We start from the raw sequence: 19,114 nt of genomic DNA, 5'->3' as shown, positions 1-19,114 counted from the left end.
CAGGGATGTACGGTCTGGTATAACCCCGGGAAAGTAGGGGAAGGGGCTGGGATAGAGCTGGTCTTCCTGAAACCTGTGCGGCAGTCCAGCTGCTGCCAAGTGCCTTTGGAGAGGGAGGAATATGACAAAGTGACACAAGGAGCTGCTCACCTTAAAAACAGGCAGAGAAATATTCTCGGCACTCTGGGTTCCTACACCCCTGGAGCTGGGCTCCCAACCAACCCCAAAATGGGGTTGTCAGCCCCTGGCCCCCCAGGCCTTCGCCCTCGCACCCCGGAGCATCCCTTTGTGACAGCGTGGGATCCTTTCCGTGAGCCCTCAGCACCACCTAGTGTTCCCAAATATTCCTGGGTTTCCGTTCTGCACATCCAGGACATGCCTGAGCTGGTCCCCGAGGCGAGGGCAGCATCCCACATCTCTACATCCACAAGGAACCCCTCCAGCCCTCAGCTGCCGCCTCTCTTCAGCCGTTTAACAACACAAATCCCCAGTGCAAGCTCTCAGGTGTGAAGGCTGCTCCCAAAAAGCTTCAGCACCTGCTTCACAAACCATCCTCCTCTGTGGGGATGGATTTACAGGGAACGCTGGAATGCTTTGGCATCCAAAGTTGCTTCTGCAGAGTGTGGGAGATGCTGGTTTGCAGCACATCAGAGCTGTATTTCCATTGCTTAAAGGTCAATAGATGCCGGATTTGAACTTGCTCTTCTTCCCTGTATGGTTTTTCATGGTAACTTTTTATGGTAATTCAACTTTCAGGATTGAAAATTAAATGAAAGGTAGCAGAAATTATAAATGTTTGCTTGGGAAAGGTAGTTGGAGCAGGAGTGCTGGAGAGGAGGATAAGAGTGGGGAAGATTGTAAAGATGATGAATACAAGGAAGAAAAAAATTAAGTATCAGTATGAATGACACTTCTCAATTCTAATTTCAAAAGCAAAGGGCTCAGTGTTAACATGTCAAGGTGATGAATTGATTTTCTCTCTTTTCAGATGAAACTACCCACCACATCTGAATCTTCTGGTCCCTCACAGCTTCATGTCCCCAGTAATCCCACCATCACTCAGAGACACTTCTTCCAGCTCCAGGTGTCGAAGATGAACAAATTCCTCCCCCCAAATTCCTCTTGCTTTATTGGGTGATCTGGGTACGGGTACCAAGGGTGAGCCCAGCTGGGGAGGTGACATTCCTCCCTCTGCCACCGAGATGTGCCCTTGCTCCATCACTGCTGAATGGCAGCCGGATGGAGGGGGGGAATCCCCAGATCAAAACTCCAGGATGTGAAGCTTCGATCTTTCCTGGCTGCCAGGGACAATGTTGATGGCGCAGCCTTGAGGGCTGCGCAGCTCCCCTGCACCTCTCCCGGAGGGGTGGCTCTCCACGCGAGGTGTTTTAGGGGAGCATTTCCTTGCCTTCCCACTTACATTTTTTAACTCCTTGTCAACTGTGAGTTCTTTTTTTATCCTGTTAAAATTTCCCACGGAGTTTGGCCACTTCGTGTTTCCTTTTAGGTGCTGTTGTTTTCATCTTTAATCTTCACCACCTCTCACTGAACCTCCCTCTCTGTTGCCTGTCAATGTTTTCTCACACTCTGCCTTCTCTCTCTCTTTCTCTTCCACTTATTTTCTTTTCTTTCCACTGTCTGGCTACACAAATTTCCTTTTAATGATTTTCTGTCCCTTATTAATGCTTTTGCCATGTCCATGCTACAGTGCTGGCCTCCAGCTGGGACTGATGCAGTTGGAATCACGTCAGGGCTGAGCCCTCCCTGCTTTTATTTAATTCTCGCCTGTTCTTACCCAGCTGGGGTCCCAGATCTGTTCACAGGGGGTGTAACAAAAACCTTTGAGGGTTTTCTTTGCTTATGTCACCTTTCCTTGCCCAGCTCTGCACCAAAGCAGTCCCTTTTCCTCCTGGCTGTGCACGGATGCCATTTGCTCTCTGCAGCTGCAGATGTGCCATATTGAATTTATTCATCTCCTCCTTTTGCCATCTGGCAAACTCCTTCCTGGACCTCTTTGCGTGGGAACAGGGCATTTGCAAGAATTAGGTCACGTTTTGGGCAGAGTCTGGTGGGTCCCTTGCCATGTGCTTTGTTATTTCCCAGTTTGTGCCTTCCCAGGGCACTTTGAACTCCCCATCTCACTGTATGCGGGGACTGAAGCGGCCCACGGAGAGGAATAAATTTAGGTGATGGTGCTTTGGGGAGCAGCTGCCCCTTCCCCTGTTCCAAGGTACTTCAGCATCACTGGAGATCTGGGTTGCACGCGATGGGCGAGCACTCAAGTGACAAACAACACTGAGATGGGAGGATGCTGCGAGGGATCATTCCCTGGGTACCAGGAGGTGGCTCACTTAGAAACAGGAGCATCTTTTTCCTGCAGATCCATTGCCTGCATTACACAGGCAGGTTTTGTGGGTGCAGGGGAAGGAGAAGGAAAACGAGACATCGTCACTTTGGTTGGAAAATACATCGATATTCCAGCGATGGGCGGACAAATATCTGTGTCTGGCCAGCGTGCCAGCTTGCTTTCCCATTTTCCTGCCTCTTAAAATTGCAGGCAGCCTGTGCAGCTTCTCTTTCCGGATGTGTGACCACATGGCAAATGACTCCTTCACCCGTCCCCTCTGCCAGCACAGGAGAATGAGGGAAATAATTTCCTGGCTCTGACACTCCATCGTTTCCCCCATTTCTCTGAGCCGTTCGTTCTGAGCTCTCTCTGAGCATCACTCCCACGGCACGCTCCAGCCTGCAGCCCAAATGCATCCCTGGAGACTGCAGGTATTGTCTAACTACAGAGCATACTGAGATGACTCCCAGAGCAGCAAACTCCTGTTTTCTTGGTCATTCCCAGCTTTGCATGTTGATGTGAACAGACTGCCAGGGTGTTATGTGCTGCCAGATCTCCTGTGGATATGTTTAGGAGCTGCAGCTCTGCGTGAGATAAGCAGGGAGAAAATAGACATCAGGAGGTGGAAAATTAGAGATGGGCAGGACAAAAAAGAGCTTTCTTGAGGCCTCAAAAATTCCTAGAATAGGAATTCTGAAATTTTTTTTCAGGACTGATTTCATGGGGAGGCAGTAAGATTTAGAAAAGTTGCTGATCAGGACTGGTTTTTTAGGCTGGATGTGCTGTGCTGAGCAGAATTCCCACCTCCAGTGGCAGCCCAGTGCCTGTGGATGGTGAGAGCCTGAACTGGACACAGCTTTGATGAATTTACAGCCTTTACATATTGTTTCAAGGCTGTCTAAGGAACTGTGAGGGTTTTAAGGGTGGCTGAGCTCCGGGAAGTTATAAGTTGGAGATGATGTCAGGTTTTGGTGTGTCCTATGAGGAAATGATTGTTCAGGACCACGTGGAAATGAGACATTCTGCTAGGGTTCTGCATAGCCCCGGCTCAGGGATGGTCTTTACTACAATAAATACACCCAGAGAAGTTATTTGTTTCCTTAGAGTTAGATCCACCCCCCTTACACACCCCGTGATTTTGTTCTGCAAATATTTGAAGGTGCAAATTTCCTGGTAGCCAAGAAACACCAACATGACTCAGCAGAGCTTTGGGTGGGAACAAGTTCCCAGTTCAGAGTCAGGTTTAACTGAAGGTTTGGGTTTTAGCTAAACTCAGCCTTTCTTATGTAACAGATACAGCAACTTCATGACCCATGACCAAGACTTTTCCGTGGCATTTTTGGGGTCTCATTTGCATTTTTGGACATCCCTTGGGGTTTTCTTCATGAGCTTGTAGCAACTCCCCAGCTTAAATAATTCTTCATTTTTCCCAGGCCCTCCATCTCACCAGTTGTTTTCCTTCCATTTATTCCTCAGCCTCAGTTTTGGGGGTAGTTTTCTGGGGGTAAATCCTTCTATGTGCCTGGAGCAGGGTGATTTATTCCAGGGCTTGTGGGACACAAAATGTCATCAGGCTCTTGGGACATTTGTGAAACAATTTAATGAAGAGACAAGAAATACCTGCAGCTTGGCTTTTGCCTCTGGAAAATATGAATCATCCCACCTGAAAAACCCGGAGGATTTAGGCATCCAGCCCCACCACTGATAAAGGAGAGGATGACTGTGAGATGCTTCCTCCCTTCCAGCAGCACTTACCTCTCTGGGACGTGAGAAAGGATGGATTAATTGATAAATATTTATTATTTAGGAACCCATCTGTTTAAACAACATTGTGGGACCAGGAGAGGGAATAGACTTTATGTCAATAAATCAAAATGGTAATATAATAATAAAAGAAAAAGACAGGGGATTGCCAGACAGCTCTTCTAACCCTCAAGTCATTTATAAATCAGGGTGGATATATTTAAAACGTTAAAATCTGGCTTTCTTACTACAAATTCCCTGTGGCAGGTGTAGTTGCTCTCAGTGCTGTAAGTAGCTGCACTGCTCCCTAAAAGTGAGTAAAACCCAGGGCTGGAGCACAGAAGGCCCTGTCAGAGCTTCCTTTACAAATAGCCATAATAACGCTTCCCTCCCTCCCGAGGGTGTCATGAGGGTTAATTATTTAACATTTGTGAAGCACTTGCAGGACTGGAGATGAAAGTGGAAAGTATTATTAAGGATAAACTCAGTTTTATAGGAGGCCTGGCCAGAAAATTGCATTTGGAGTTGAAATATGGGTTATGAGTGGGGATGCTAGGAGGGGCATCCATCAAACCTGGGAAGCATGGAAAATGAAGTGCTTTGGAGGAATTAATCCAGTTAATAATTAATGCAGTGTTTCTGGGATGAGGGGTGCGGGGGTAATGCCCCACACAGGTCCCCTGTATCCCACAGCTCCCTTGTGTCCCACCCTGCATGAGGAGGGTAATGGGGAACTCTGATAGAAGGAAATTTAATCATTGCACAAAATCCGAGAAAATGAAGATTTAGGGGGGGAAAAGCCTTGAGACAGCCAGAATTCAGCAAATCATGGATGACTGTTGTGGGAGAAAAGTGCAAATTAAAGCACCTGGTGTGCCCAGGAGTGGGGATTTCTGTGTCTGGGGTCACCTTTCCCTCCCAGCTGCGGTTCGGGAGGCAGGGAGGAGGCTGGGGAGGCAGGGTGCCACAGGCAGGGGAGGAGCACAGATCACCTGGGAGCAGGTGCAGCACCGGGATCACCAGCACAGGTAAGGCTCTGCTGCCAGGGCTGGCAAGGGAAGGGGGTTCTGCTGGGAAGGGGAGGGAGGAGGTCACCCTACACCATGGGATGGGAAGGAACCCCCTGCCTGCCCTTTAGGGACCCCTCAATTTGGCATCCAAACTCCATAGGGAGGGAAGCTCCCCTTAGGAAAGCAAATCTGGGAGAGATTTAAGTGTCCTCAGCCCACCGGGGTGTCCCCCTGCTCTGGGGTCCCCCTGGAGGGGCTCAGGGGGGGTTGGCTGCTGTCCCTGCCGGGCTGGGAGGCGATGGGACAGCCCAGCAAACCCACAGCAACTTTTTCCAAGGAGGAAGTTGAAAAATAAACAAGATATGTGGGGCCCAAAAGCAGGCAGAGGTGAGAGCAGGGCAGCCTGGCGGCAGCAGGGCCCCAAAACCCCCTGGCCACTCTGCAAGAGCCCTTGCTGGCTCCCTGCTCCACTCCCAGCCAAATTAAATGCAAACCCTCTACCTCACAGCTAAACCGAAATTACTGCTGCGTGCACTGAACCAAAAACTGCCTCCCCACCTTCCTCTACCCACAGAAATGCCTGGAAAAGTCACTTCTAGTGCCTAAAGCTGCAGAGACTGGAATCATAGAATCCCAGAATGGTTTGGGTTGGAAGGGACCTTAAAGCTCATCTCGTGCCACATCCCTTGCTGCCACCTTTGCTGCAGGGGAAGGTTTTTTTCCTTCTTTCTTCCATTCTTCCTACCAGCTTGTCATTAAAAACTACTGACCCCTCACCTTGGCAGTGCAGGGTGCGATGGCCAAGGCTCCAGGTGCTCCAGGAGGGGGATGTTGGGGACCACAGCTCTGTGGTACCCAGGAACAAGCTGTGATACTCAGCAGGCTGAGGGTTATGTGTTTTTTTGGGTATATATTGCAATGAAATTGGTTTTAATTCTTTGTCTTGGATAGTTTTCCTTGAGGGGTGTTGAAGACACACAGTGCTTAACCTGTATCACATTCTGGGGCTCTTGGGACGATTTGAGGACAAACATTCTTCTCCTTTTTGGAAAATGCCCAGGGAAGTTGTGGAATCCAGCAAAGTTGTGGCTTTCCCACCCCTGGAAGAGTTCAAGGCCAGGTTGGACGGGGCTTGGAGCAACCTGGTCTAGTGCCCGTTCTGAGCCCCTGTAATTAGGCTTTGGCTAATTTATTTTATTTCTCAGCTCTCTTTGCTGGGATGTAGTTTCTCGCTGCTTCCCTGATGGTAGGGCTCAGAGCAAGGACAGGGACGGAGGATTCAAACCAGGGGCTAATAAAACAGGAGGCAAAAGGAGGCAGCACAAGGAAGAGGAAGCAGAGAGCTGTATAATTCCATCACTAGCTTTTACATCTCTCTCTCCCTCAGTGTCTCTTTCCAGGTGGATCCATTGTGTCTATTAAATAGACCTCTATTCCAGCATCCTGAATTTAAAGCTTTCATCCCTGTTTGAACTTCCAAGTTGAACTTTCCCGTTCCAGGAGGATGGATTATCTCGGTTTGTGTTCTGTCTGTAGCTGCTGTACAAGCTTCTTCAGTACCTGATGGTCCTTCAGATACTTCCTGGCAACTGAGCCTAGTTTCCAATGATGATGATAATTTTTTAACCTAAGTCCAAACCCCTTGAGGATCCTTTAGAGGCAGAAAAGTTGCTTTCCTGCTTTTGCAGACACAGCTGAGCTCACCAGTATGAGGAAGATGATTGCTCAGTGTCACTGTTAACACTCCCTGGTGCAGCCAGAGACAGAGGGAAAAGAGAACCTGACAATAATGGGATGAAAGGGTTCAGAGTGGGGTTTTAGCCTGACATTAATGCATTAGGGATCCAGCTCCTGCGGGAGCTAATGGAAGTGCTGCTGTGATTAGAAGTGCCTCTGCAGGCAAATAAGACAATGCTGGTAATGAGTGAGACAGCGCAGGCTACAGGAGAGCTCATCACTGTCAGTGATGCCTCTCCTGATACCTTTTGGGTGTCTCCCACCATCTCTCTGTGCTCAGAGGCAGAGATATCTCACCCCTGTGTCTAGACCACTGCCATCCCCATCAGGTGCCGGCTCTGGGCTGTGTGGTTGTGTTGTATTCAGGGATATGCACAGAGGACATGCAGGATGGGGAAGGGGCTGACTGAGGATGGTTTTTTGAGCACAGCACCTCAGCTGCTGCTGGTCTGTAGGTCTGGGTTTGATGTGCTCCTGCAGTTGCAGATTCAACTTGAGAGCCCCTCTGGAAGGCTGGAAATAGCTTCATTTCCAGATACACATCTCAGTGGCATTCCTCAGCTCAGCCTGAGCTTAGCCTGGGTGGTTTTTTTGCAAGCCAAGACATTTCTCCTCTTCCCTGAGTCAGCCATTCCCTGGGGACCATCCCTGTCACCCACAGATGCTCTGAGAGTCAAGCACAGGTCCCACGGTGAGCAAACCAGCTCTGGTGTGTCTGAACTGCCTGATTCACAGAGGCTGAAGGGCAAAGTTAATTGTAGGGGTGATGGCTGTGACCTCTTCCCACTGGTGAACTTTAGACTGTAATTTCCAAGCTGGGGAAAACTGAAGTGATGCCCTGACTGATACATTCTCAGTGGACTTGAAAAAAAAAAACGAAACAAAAAAATCTCAGGAAAGCAAATGAGACATTTGGAATAGTAAAATGTCCCAGGTTTTAGCTGAAAATAGAATCTGTGGCTGCTAGGGTAGTGTGAGAGGAGGAGGTGAAAGCCTAATTGGGCTCCTTACCATCCTCCAGATGCCTCCCCAGGTGGTTGGGTGCATTAGCTATAAACCAAGAAAAACCAGCTCCTCTGGGAGGTGATAAGAGCAGATGAAACAGTAAATCATTAAGCAGACACAGCGTAGAGCACCATAATAAACAGGGGGCAAAGAGCACTAATGACAAGCCAGCAGAGACACGGAGGTGTTGCCAAACGTGCAGGCTGGGTGGTGGGGGAAGGGACACAGTCAGGCTCAGCAGGGATGTCCTGGGATGGTGGCTGTGGCCACCAACACCAGCACCCACTGGACGTTCAGCTTGTTCTTTTCCCTGCTGGCTGTGAGCATGCCTCACTTCCTTTGGAGCTACAGGGATAAACAAGAGCTGTATGCCCCAGGGCACAAACATAACTGTGGTTGGTTTTTCCCCCTGTGCTTACCCATGGCATGCTTTCAGAGGAGGAAGAGAAGCAGGAGAAATAGTTTTGCTGGTCACGTGTAGATGCTAAGAGAAGGTGGCAGAGAAATTTTCCTATTTTTACAGCCGCCTGTGAAAGTCTCCTTTCTCACTCTAACCAGCTGGGAAAGCGGTCTGTGTTTTGTAAACTATCTCACAGGTGCACAAGCTGTTTGTGACTTTGTTTCCACACTGGGAAAAATATTTTGAAAATGGGTGATATGCTGTTCAGCCAATCCCTCTGGGAGGTGGAGGGTCAAGCACCCAAGGGTGTTATGCCACCCTTGTGAATAAAGCTATAAAAACTGAATTATATCATTAAATAGAGCCATTCTCTGGACTTCGAACCCGACCCTGAATCCGTGTCATTCTTTGCGCCGTCTTGGTACAACAGCGACAGTCACGTGCCATATGCTCCTTGCTGTCAGGCAGGAATGGAGACCAGGAACCCCAAAAGAGTCCCCATCACCCCCTGAGCTCAGCCCAGATCACATAAGCACTGTAAAGTGGCTGTGCATACCCCATTTAGCTGATCTTTCTATTGTGATTGATCAGTATAATCTTCAGGTCATCCCAGTGTGACTGCATCGATCTCAGGTGGGAAACCAGCAGGCCCCACTTGATATCAGCCATCAGTTACATATTTGACTGTATATTGCTGTGGTTGTGTTATAATTATAGCATCAATATGGCATGATATGGCTGCAATCCTTCTTGTTGTGGTATTCTTGGATGGGTTTGGTTCTGCTTCCAGTTATTACCCTGATGTTATCCCATTCTTCCTTGTACCTAATCCAAATTTCCCCTCTTTCCATTTAAAGCCATTATCCCCATTTCATGTCTATGATGAGATTCTCTACTCACCCAGAAAATATAGATTTTTCAGCCCTCTCCATGGCTTGGGAATGCTGCTCCCTGAATCACAGGGAAACAGGTGGATGCTCCCATTCCCCAATTGCCCCTTTCAAAGGACTACAGAGATGATTGTATTAACCCACTGGACTGTGCCAGCCCTGCTGGTAAACAGCATCTTGCTTTGATTTTCTGTTTAATTACCCAATGCACCCACTGTCAATAAATCTTTCCTTTTAAGTCATGAAATAAGGCAGAACCTTGCAGTGCTAATAGTGACCTGCAAAGCTGCCAGCCCCTACCATACCCTTGCCATGCACAGCTTTTCCACTCTTGGATTAAACCCCCCCTAAACTCATCTTCGTGAGCCCACTGGGACAGCTCAGAGATGCTTGGTGAAGGCAGGAATGGAGACCAGCCTGGTGGCACTGCAGGGACATCGGCCCCATGCGCTGCCACGTGTGGCTGCAGGTACCGGGGTGATGTTTGCACATGGAGCCAATGTTTGCTTAGCTCGAGCTGCTGGATTAGCTGTTTGGTTAAACCAGCTCAGATCAGGCAGGTTGGTTGCAGGGATTTAGGAGATTAGTTCTAACCCAGTGGATTTTCCTGCTCGGGGACAGATTCCTCTGGGAGATGGTATCTGCACAAGCCGTGGACTTCAAGGGATGAAACAAGGTGTCCCTGGACAAACCAACCTGAAATCAGATATTAATAAAGCCAAAGAAGCAACTCCCTCTCTCCAAGGCTGACAGCAACAACTCATGTTTAACCCCACATGCAAATCATCCCTTGTGCAACAACAGAATAAGAACATTTTTGGTTTATATTTTCAGCAAGTGGGGACTGAAGCCCAAAATGCTGCTGGGGAAGGTGGTTTCAGGATAACCAGGGCACCTGGGATGGGGAGGTCAGATCCAGCTCCAAACCATGCAACTCCTGCTACGTGGAGGGAGAGCATCCACTCCACAAGGGAGATGGTTTCTGCCCAGCATTAAGTGTGGATTGGCACAGGGAAGTTACTAAACAGAGAAGGAAGTCCTGGGCACCAGCAGCACAGCCTTTGTTATCAATTGAAACATTCCTAATTGCCCGGCCTGCCACCACTTCACATCAAGGCAGCCCTCAAACATATGATCGAGCTCACATGAAAGAGCTGATCAGTTCTCAACCTAATTAAGCAAACAGCACACAGGAGCTGGCTGGGTCTAATTGCTGTAATTCTCCCAGGAAATGGGTCCCCCAGCATCCTGCAAACCGTGCGTGTGTGCACTCCAGCACAGAGGCTCCAGCAGCTTGCTGCAAATCCTGGTTTAGGGATGCTCAGGAGAGGGAAGAAGGAGTGTGAGCAGATCAGGATGCAGGGAACAAGTTGGTTTGTTTGCCCAAACCCACAATGTTTTGTTTCTGGCAGCTTTTGGGGTATTTTTGAAGGTATATTTTTAACAAAATGCTTTGCTTTGTGGAATAGATGCAGGGTATTTTTTACCTCTTCCATGGCCTGAAATAATTCCAGAGATTTTAAAAAATTTTGGACTTTGCACACCACTTCCGTGGCTGTTCAAGGAGCTAAAGAAACACACTGGTGTTTACCCCTAGACATTCCTGTTTTCCCTGTGTATTATCTCTCCTACCTGGTCCCCAAAAGCCCACCCTGCCTTGGTCTGCTGCAGGTCCTTATGCTCATACTTGCAGAAAAGCAAGAAAAGCAGAACCTACTGCTGGGAGGGATCCTTGGAATTAAAGGTTCAGGCTGGGATGTGTCAGAAATTGCAGCAGATTTGGGGCCTTTTTGAAACAACTGTAGCTTTTTTTGACATTTCCTAATCTTGGGGCAAGGACCTCAGAGAGGTCCCAGGTGTTCCCAATGCTCCTTCCTATTCCCATGTGCTTGGTCAAGCCTTCTCCAGTTCTCCCTGAAAGGGAAATCCTATTTTTTTCCCAGTGTTATGCTAAATAACTTGTGTAAATTGAATAATGACATTGCTTTTCTTTGCCTTGTAGTCAGAGAAGGTTGACAGGATGGCGAATTTTAAGGGTCACGCACTTCCAGGCAGCTTCTTCCTGCTCTTTGGGCTCTGGTGGTCTGTGAAATACCCACTGCAGTATCTCAGCCAGAAAGTAAATAAGAAATCCTACCGGACTTCTTGTTTCCAGCGTGTGGATGCCATTGAAGGAGGAATCAAAATCTTCTTTTCTCTAGTAGGTAAGGGTTATATTTCACTTGCTATGCCAGTATTCACCTAGCCCGCAGTGATGACTGTACAGGAGCCCTGACTCCAGAGAAACTGGTCTAGATGTGGAAGGCCAGAGAATCTTTAAGGCTGGAAAAGACCTCTGAGATCATTAAGTCCAACCATTAACCACTGCCAGGTCCCCCACTAAACCATGAACCTGACACCACATCTACATGTTTTTGAACACTTCCAAGTACAGCACTCGTCTGGGCAGCCTGGATGCATCCTTGATGTCCATCTTGCCTTGATCCCTGGTATAGTTTGATGTGGAAAAGCAAGTCTCATACCCCTTCCCAAAGCTGAGCTGCCATTAAACACAGGCCTGATTTTTCCATCCAGTCTTTTCTCCCAAATGCAAACTCACCAGCTCCTGCTTCAGAACCCCCAGCAGCAAGGAGTGGTCTCAACCACTGCAAATAAACTCCCAGAAACTCCATGCTCTTGGGTGTCCTGCAGGGATGCTGGCGGAGCAGTTTGTCCCGGATGGGCCCCACTTGTACCTGTACAGCGGGGAGAGGCACAACTGGGTGAAGCTGATGAACTGGCAGCACACCAGCAAGTACCTCTTCTACGGCCTCTCCGGGGTGGTGGATGTCCTCACCTACATCTCCCAGGCGGTGCCGCGGGGTCTGGATCGCCTCATGTTGGCCGTGGCCGTGTTCGTTGAAGGTTGGTAGAAGGTGGGGCTTAATTTGGGGAGGGATATTGGGGACCAAGTCAGAGAAGGACTAAAATTTGCCTGAGATATTGCTCCAGATGCCTCTGGAGATAAGACACATTGTAGGGGATGTATTATGGCAGGCTGGGATGGAATGAGATGGGAAATACAGCCACGGATAGATTCAGGTTTGGGATCTCTGGGGCAAAGCAGCAGAATGAGGTTCCTTGTTATGACAAACAGCCAGTGGACTCTGCATTCCTCTGCCATCCACAGGCTGTTCTCCTGCCCCACGTTCCCCCCGAGAGCCATTAATTGCACTGCAGGCAGCATCAGCCTCATCTGCTTGTGTGGCACGTGGCAATTTGAAGTGATTTATTCTGGCTTCAGCACATCATGAATATCATTCTGTCCTCAGGCTGCCTTGCAAGTTGCCAGCCGGGATTCCAGACCCCTCTTGGATCATAGACTCATAGAAAGACATGGCTTGGAAGGAAGCTTAAAGATCATCTAGTTCCAACCCCCTGCCATGGGAAAAGAAGGTCATGTTTATATGGAAACCTCCTTAATGAAGGCACAGCTCCTGTTACTTTCCCTTTCCCAATCACAGCAGTTTTTGAGGCAGCAGCAGCAGGGGCAGCTCCACATGCACAGTTTGGCATGTAAGGAAATCTATCATTTACAGCTCCCAAAAAATGGTGAAGTTCAGCAATAAGAAAGAAGGACATGGCAGAAGCCTGGCTAGAAGGGAGGGGTTGTCTGAAGAGGTGATGGCACAGACATGGGAAGAAAACTACCCTGTCCTTGGTCCCTGTATTGCTCAGATCCTCCTGCCCCAAGGTTGGGCATCTCATCCTTCCAGGATGTTGGGATGCCAGGAGGCCTAGGGGATGTTTCTATGTGGAGTCCCTTCTTTTTGTGGTGGCCTGTCTCAGTTTGCCATCCAGACAGGTGATTTGCTCGGCTCAGTGGCCATGGCTGTTGTTGTGAATGCTGCTCTGAGCAGGGCTTGTGCTTTGGCAGGTTGTCTCTTCTATTACCACGTCCTTCACCGCCCCATGTTGGACCAGCACATCCACTCCCTGCTGCTCATCACCATCTTTGCCGGGGCTGGCAGCACCCTGCTGGAGGTTTTCCTGCGTGACAACATTGTCCTGGAGATGTTCCGAGCCAGCATCACCATCGTCCAGGGAACGTGGTTCTGGCAGGTCAGTTCTGCCTTCCCAGAGCAACAAAGCAAAGGGAAAAGAGGAGAAGGAGTCGTACATCACGTATCAATCACACATCTCCCAAGGATTATTTTGCCAGGCTCACTTCATAAATAGCTCATAACCCAGAATGAAAATTTACTTATCACAGGTCATCTCTGATGGCTGCTCCTGCTGCAAGAGCTGTTTGTCTTGGCTTATTGCTCCTCCAGGGGGAAGAGTGAAAGCAAGTGAGCAACATTTTGCAGTATCTAACGACCAAGTACTAATTGCTTAATGTGTCTAATGCACCCTGCAGCCCTCCCTCTGGTTTAGTGGAAAGACACAAACCTCACCAGCAATAAAACAGCTGAGTTAAAATACAGCCAGCTGCTTGCTTTGGTAGGAGTTGGAGAAGCAAAGAAATCAGTTGGAGATAATTGCTCTTAAAACTAAGCTGTCAAAGAAAATCCCAAACTAACAAAAAAAGAAACAAAAACCAACCAACCAACCAAAAACAAACAAAAAACCAAACAAAAAAACCCACCCCAAACCCAAACCTCTTCCCCTTCTCTTTTTCAAGGCTGCACTAGCTCAAACCAGCCTTTATTCAGAGGTTAAAAACTGGGCTGAGCTTGTAAAATACTAAATCAGGAGTTCTTAAAGAATGCTTGGAGTTTGGAATGCTGAGGGACAATTGTATCTGGATATTGAACAGAAAAAGAGGTATCTTGGGCACAGATTGGCTTTGTGTGACCTCTCATTGCAAGGATGGACTTCACTCTCTCAGCAAAAACCTCTGTCCTGGTCAGGGCTCAAGTTCCTTGGTTACAACATGAATAAAGGTAATTCATGTGAGGGTGGTGACTCTCTGGCACAGGTGGTTTAAACCATTCTGGGATTCTATAATTTTTTTCCCAACATAATAAACTTCTTGTTCCACCCAGATCGGTGTTGTGCTGTTCCAGCCATGGGGAGGTCCAATGTGGGATGAGAACGACCACAGCAATATCATGTTCCTCACAATGTGCTTCTTCTGGCACTGGGCAGCTGCTGTGGCCATCCTGGCTGTAAACTACACCCTCACTTACTGGTACGGCTGGGACGGGGGCTGGGACAGGAACTGGGGCAGGGCTGGGGTGGGCAGGCAGGGCGGGGTGTCTGCAGTGAGACACAGATGTAGCCCAGCCCTTCCTGCAGTGCAAAGTCACAGCCGAATAAGCAGTCCCAGACTACTGCAGGTTTCAGGGCCCAGTATTTGTTGAGTGCACAGAATGCAAAACAGTGTCAGTGAGAGACACGGGCATTAAATGGGGAGAAGTCAAACAAGTGAGTCCCTAGAGGTGCTCCTGGAAGTCACACTGCTTGTTTTCCTCTGCACTGAGTGCTGAAGTCAAACCTCAATTTGATAGAGACATCAAAGCGTTACCACGACCCCCTGACACTTTGTCCCCTGCCTCACAAGGACTTCAAAGCAGTTGAGGGTCACTGAATTATTAGAGGTACAAAACCTAAAACATCACCAGCCCCCAGTTTGGCTTTTCCAAGGGGGTGGGAGGATTATCCCACTTTTAGGGATGCTCTAAGGGATGCTGTGTGAGCTACAGAATGGAGAGTTCAGTCCATGCCATCAAATAGATTTTATGCAGAACAAAAACCACTCAATTCCCCATCAACAGCATTTTAGGACCTCTAGAATGAGGTCTCTGGTGAGTGGCATTAGGTTGGGGATTTTTCTAATAATGATTTATTGCTCCTGTGTTACAGCTGTCTCCATAGGTTCAGAAGAGGCAGTGGAGAGCCCTACATCAGCCTGGGGGTCCGGCAGCAGAACTGTGACAGCAGCTCCCAAGCTGCCTTCTTGAATGGCTCTGATGAAGAGTGAAGAGGGTGCAAACTCCTGCTCCAAACACATGAACAGTCCTTTTTCCAGAAGAAAGAAATCTAATGAAATATTTATGTTTTGGAAGAGTGAGAAGTGCCCCACGATGCTGCTGGGAGGAAGGCTGAGCACGCAGGGGTGGCTGCCCTCCATCCATACCTGAGTATCTCTGGCTCGGACACAGGCACAGCTTGAAGTGATTTTTAGCAGCAAAAGAAAGCATGGAAATTCAACATGACAGGATTGCTTCATCCTATGGGCTCCCCTGTGTGTTCCCATAGGGATGGAGGGCATCCTTTGGCCAGCTGACTTTTCCAAGAGCCTCGAGGCTTTGACCTGCTGTGACTGAAGTCAGGGAAATCTCCAGGCTGAGGTCATGCATCTCTGGAGCAAGGCATCACCCCAAGGAGAAGGAGTAAGAGAGTGTTGAATGTGAGATTATGGCAATTTTTGCAGTACCAGGGCTTGGTTGCACACAATACAATATTATTACTGAAGTTTTGAACTAAAGAGGGGTTTTGTTAATCATTTTCATGTTCACTTAAAGACTAAGAGAGTGAATAAATGTGAAATAGAAATCTTTGCTGAGCTGATATCCTTAAATTTAAGACTGATAAATTATAGAGTGTGTAATAATAGCTTAGAAAAATCCATCCCTCAGACCTGCAAAGCCTGAAGGACTGTAAGATACATAGCTAAGCAGCAGGGATTCATGAAATGTCCCAGTTTTCCATTGAAAATAAACCCCCTCAGCTTGGAAAGCAAGATGAAACAAGCACATGGTTTGTTTTTAGGCTGCCTTTGCTAGCTAATTTCTTGCAAAAAGTGACTGAAAATGTCACCTCCTAGACAGGAGGAAAATATGCTAGTTGTGAGTAAGGGGATTAAAAAAAAAAATTGTATTTATATATATATATATAAATAAATAAAATAACCACCAGCACGAAGTAAATTGCAATTGTACATGTCTCAAACCCCAGGGCTGGAAGGACGCTCTGCACTGAGATCTTCTCCCTTCTGTGTAGTGGGGGATGGATGGCAGGAGATTTTTGTGCTGATGTTCATGACTGCACAGAAAAGCAGCTCCTGGCAGGTCCAAGGGAAATCAAAGTTTGTCTTTTAACCCCTTTTCCTTTGTGCAAAGAGCCTGTCACGGACTGCAGAGACTACAGCCTGGATTGTACTGCCCATTAACGAAGACTAACTAGCTCCCCTTGATGCCAGCTTTCCTGTACATCCCCTGCTAAGCCAGTTTATTTTGCAGGGCTGGATACTGGGAGGTGCAAACAGACTGGGCGTGATGAGAATGAAGCAGCAGAGCTGCATCTCCGTACATCCATCCCATAAACTCATTATTAGGTCTCATGAGTCGTAACCACTGAACATGAGGAGTATTTTGTAGATATTTTTTTATCTGCCGAGGCAGAACAGTTTTTCCAAACACCACGAATTCCTCTGGCTGCTGTGGGGAGACACGGCCCATCCTGCAGATGCCACATGCTAATGGCAGAGAGCCCCCCGGGAGGAAGGGCACAAACCGAGCTAACGGGAATGCTGCAGGACAGGGATGGGCTCGTTGAAGAGCAAAAAGGCCTTTTGTGATGGTCTGAATTATTTCTGGTCTTCTCTGAATTATTTGCTTTTAGGAAACAGCCCAAGCATCCCTATTTTCACTGAACAGCCAGGGGAGGGCAGCAGCTGCAGCTGGACCAGGAACGGATCCAAGCTGGATGCAGTCATCTTCCTCCTTCCCACCCCCAAAAGCCGGAGGTTTTTTCCACTCCAGGGCACACAAATGAGAGCTGACTTTGGTTTTTAAAAGCACTCCTTGCTTTTGGAAGTGGGATAGTGTTTATTTAACTCTTCACAGCTCTTAATCAAGTTGCTGTCTCCTTTCCCTCCTCTTTTCTTTGGCCCCTGTCACTGTATGGCCACAAAACACCTTTTCCCTCCACAGCACCCAGAGTCTGGAATAGTTTCTGTTTGCCTTATTAACTCCCTGCTCCTACAAACATTCTAGGCCTGTCAGCAGAGCACTCACTAATTTGTTTTCCAGCTCTGGAGCACGTTCTTTTCCAAGGTATGAAGGTCAGCAAAGGAGGAGAGATCCAGCCTGTGATTAAGGAAGGAAATACAGTTGGGGTTCATTTCTGCGTGAGAATTAATCATTTTTATTTTAACTAAAACCAGTTTGTAAATAGTTTAGGTACCAAAAAAAGGTATGAAGGTGTCTGGACCAGTGGTACAGAGACGGTTTATTATACCGAGGTGCAAACATAAGCCATCCTCACATTTATTTCTTGCGTGATGGATATTTTAGGACAGGCCTAGATGAAGACTTGCTTTTAACACAACATTAACATCAAACAGATGCTCTGGATCATGTTTTTTCAGCATATAATGTTTGGACTTGATGGTCTTGAAGGTTTTTTCCAACCTAAACTATTCTATGATTCTATAAATTGAGTTCAAGTGTCTCTGCACTGGACCCATTGGCCATGCAGCTGGAGTGGGCTGAGGCTGTGTTTGTATCCACATCCACACTGATTTTAAAAAGACCAGGATGCCCTGGGTGGTGTCTCAGGGATGTTTTGTCCTTGTGTAATTGTAGCCTGATGTTTGATTTTGTCACTCAGGCGTCCTGCTCATCCTCGGCCGGAAGGAGCTGCTGATCCTCCCCTTTTCTTACAAAGGAGCCCAGACAACACCCCCAGAGCAGCCAAAGGTCCTGGCAGCTGCACTTCCTGCAGCTGGAAAGACAAACCCTTCATCAGGAGCCAGCACAGCCCGTCCACAAGCCACTCATTCCTGGGGCAGGGATAGGATCTCCCGCTGCCAGCCCTCACCGCCACTTCTGCGTGAGGCTGAAATGAAGGTGTAGCAGCAGAACAAGCCCTGCCTCTTTTACCACCTGCTTTACCTCCTGTTGCCTGTTTATGAAAGCTGGTGTTAGCATTCATCGTAATAATAGTAATAATACTTTGCACTTCCCAAACAACCATCCATCTGCAACACTCGAACTGCTGGCAAACCTTTAATTAGATTGTGCCTCCCACCACCCCCAGGAAGGAGACAAACATTACCACATTTTTTCATTAGCACTGAGGCTGATGATGAACCTTCAGGGCAAAGATGTTGCAGTTACAGCTGAGAAAAAAGAAAAAAGAAAAAAAGAAAAAGAGAAAAAGAAAAAGAGAAAAAGAAAAAGAGAAAAATCCAGTTCAGTTCAGGGTTTAGCTTGAGGACATTAGAGGAGCTGGAGAGGGTCGGACACAGCTCTGCCACCCCCAGACTTTTCCTGGGAGTAAGAATAGGTATATTCCCTAAGGAATTTGAATGGAATTGCATCCATTTGTGCCCACAGTGATTTTACCATGCACGGAGTGTCAGTGACCTGCTAGGAGATTTGGGGGCATTTGCCATCTTTTCCTGGGTCCCCCTCACTGGGTTGTTTCCAACCACCCATCAGAGTTAAATCCCCATTTTCCCCATGGGGATGGTTCAAAAGAAACCCCTTTTTCTAAACTTTTTAAGGCACTGAAAACTTCTTTCACTGTCTGTAACTTAAGTTGCCCTTTTCATAGAAGCTTTGTCTCTGGCCTTTACTCTTTGCTGGCCCTTTACAGAAAAAAGTACGTTGATCCTCTGAGTAGATACTTTCCAGCTGGGCCCCGTTTCCTCCCATCACTCTCCAGCTGCTGCACTCCCACCTCATTTTTCCCCACTTTCTCCAAGGGCTTGGCTCCTCTTGTTTGGGAAGCAGCTTCTTGCCCTTTGGGGTAGTGGTTTGTAGGGGTGGGTGGTTGCAGAAAGGAAAACTGAGCTGGAAGAGGTCCACTTTGGCAGATGGTGCTGCTGCTTTTTTTCCAGCAAGAAAGGTAAGGGGTTTGTCCTCATTATTTTCAGGGTTGGGTCTGTAAGGAAGAACTCCTGTGAGGGTTGTATTTCTCCCTATGCTTGGATCTAATGTTGTACCAATTTCCTAAGCTTAAGCTTGGGTGAAACTGCATTAGTGGAAGC

General features: G+C 47.8%; 1 protein-coding gene across 1 annotated transcript; it reads left to right on the top strand.

The window, feature by feature from the left end:
- Positions 1-4,842: 4,842 nt before the first annotated feature.
- Positions 4,843-16,020, top strand: LOC103618464 (transmembrane protein 45B). Its single transcript, XM_008636876.2, has 6 exons — positions 4,843-5,118; positions 11,135-11,336; positions 11,824-12,036; positions 13,049-13,233; positions 14,160-14,305; positions 14,980-16,020. The coding sequence occupies exons 2-6, from the start codon at positions 11,153-11,155 to the stop codon at positions 15,095-15,097; spliced, it is 846 nt and encodes a 281-aa protein (XP_008635098.1). The 5' UTR covers positions 4,843-5,118; positions 11,135-11,152; the 3' UTR covers positions 15,098-16,020.
- Positions 16,021-19,114: the final 3,094 nt, after the last annotated feature.

The sequence above is a fragment of the Corvus brachyrhynchos genome, unplaced genomic scaffold (assembly GCF_000691975.1).
Source record: "Corvus brachyrhynchos isolate BGI_N302 unplaced genomic scaffold, ASM69197v1 scaffold46, whole genome shotgun sequence".
Taxonomy (NCBI): domain Eukaryota; kingdom Metazoa; phylum Chordata; class Aves; order Passeriformes; family Corvidae; genus Corvus; species Corvus brachyrhynchos.
Note: the sequence above shows the minus strand (reverse complement) of the source record. Positions and strands in the feature narration are given on the sequence as shown.

Excerpts from the sequence above, each read along its gene's own strand:
- LOC103618464 (XM_008636876.2), top strand. The coding sequence starts at position 11,153 with ATGGCGAATTTTAAGGGTCACGCACTTCCAGGCAGCTTCTTCCTGCTC. Across the intron at positions 11,337-11,823 it reads AATCTTCTTTTCTCTAGTAG|GGATGCTGGCGGAGCAGTTT; the intron begins GTAAGGGTTATA and ends GGTGTCCTGCAG. Across the intron at positions 14,306-14,979 it reads AACTACACCCTCACTTACTG|CTGTCTCCATAGGTTCAGAA; the intron begins GTACGGCTGGGA and ends CCTGTGTTACAG.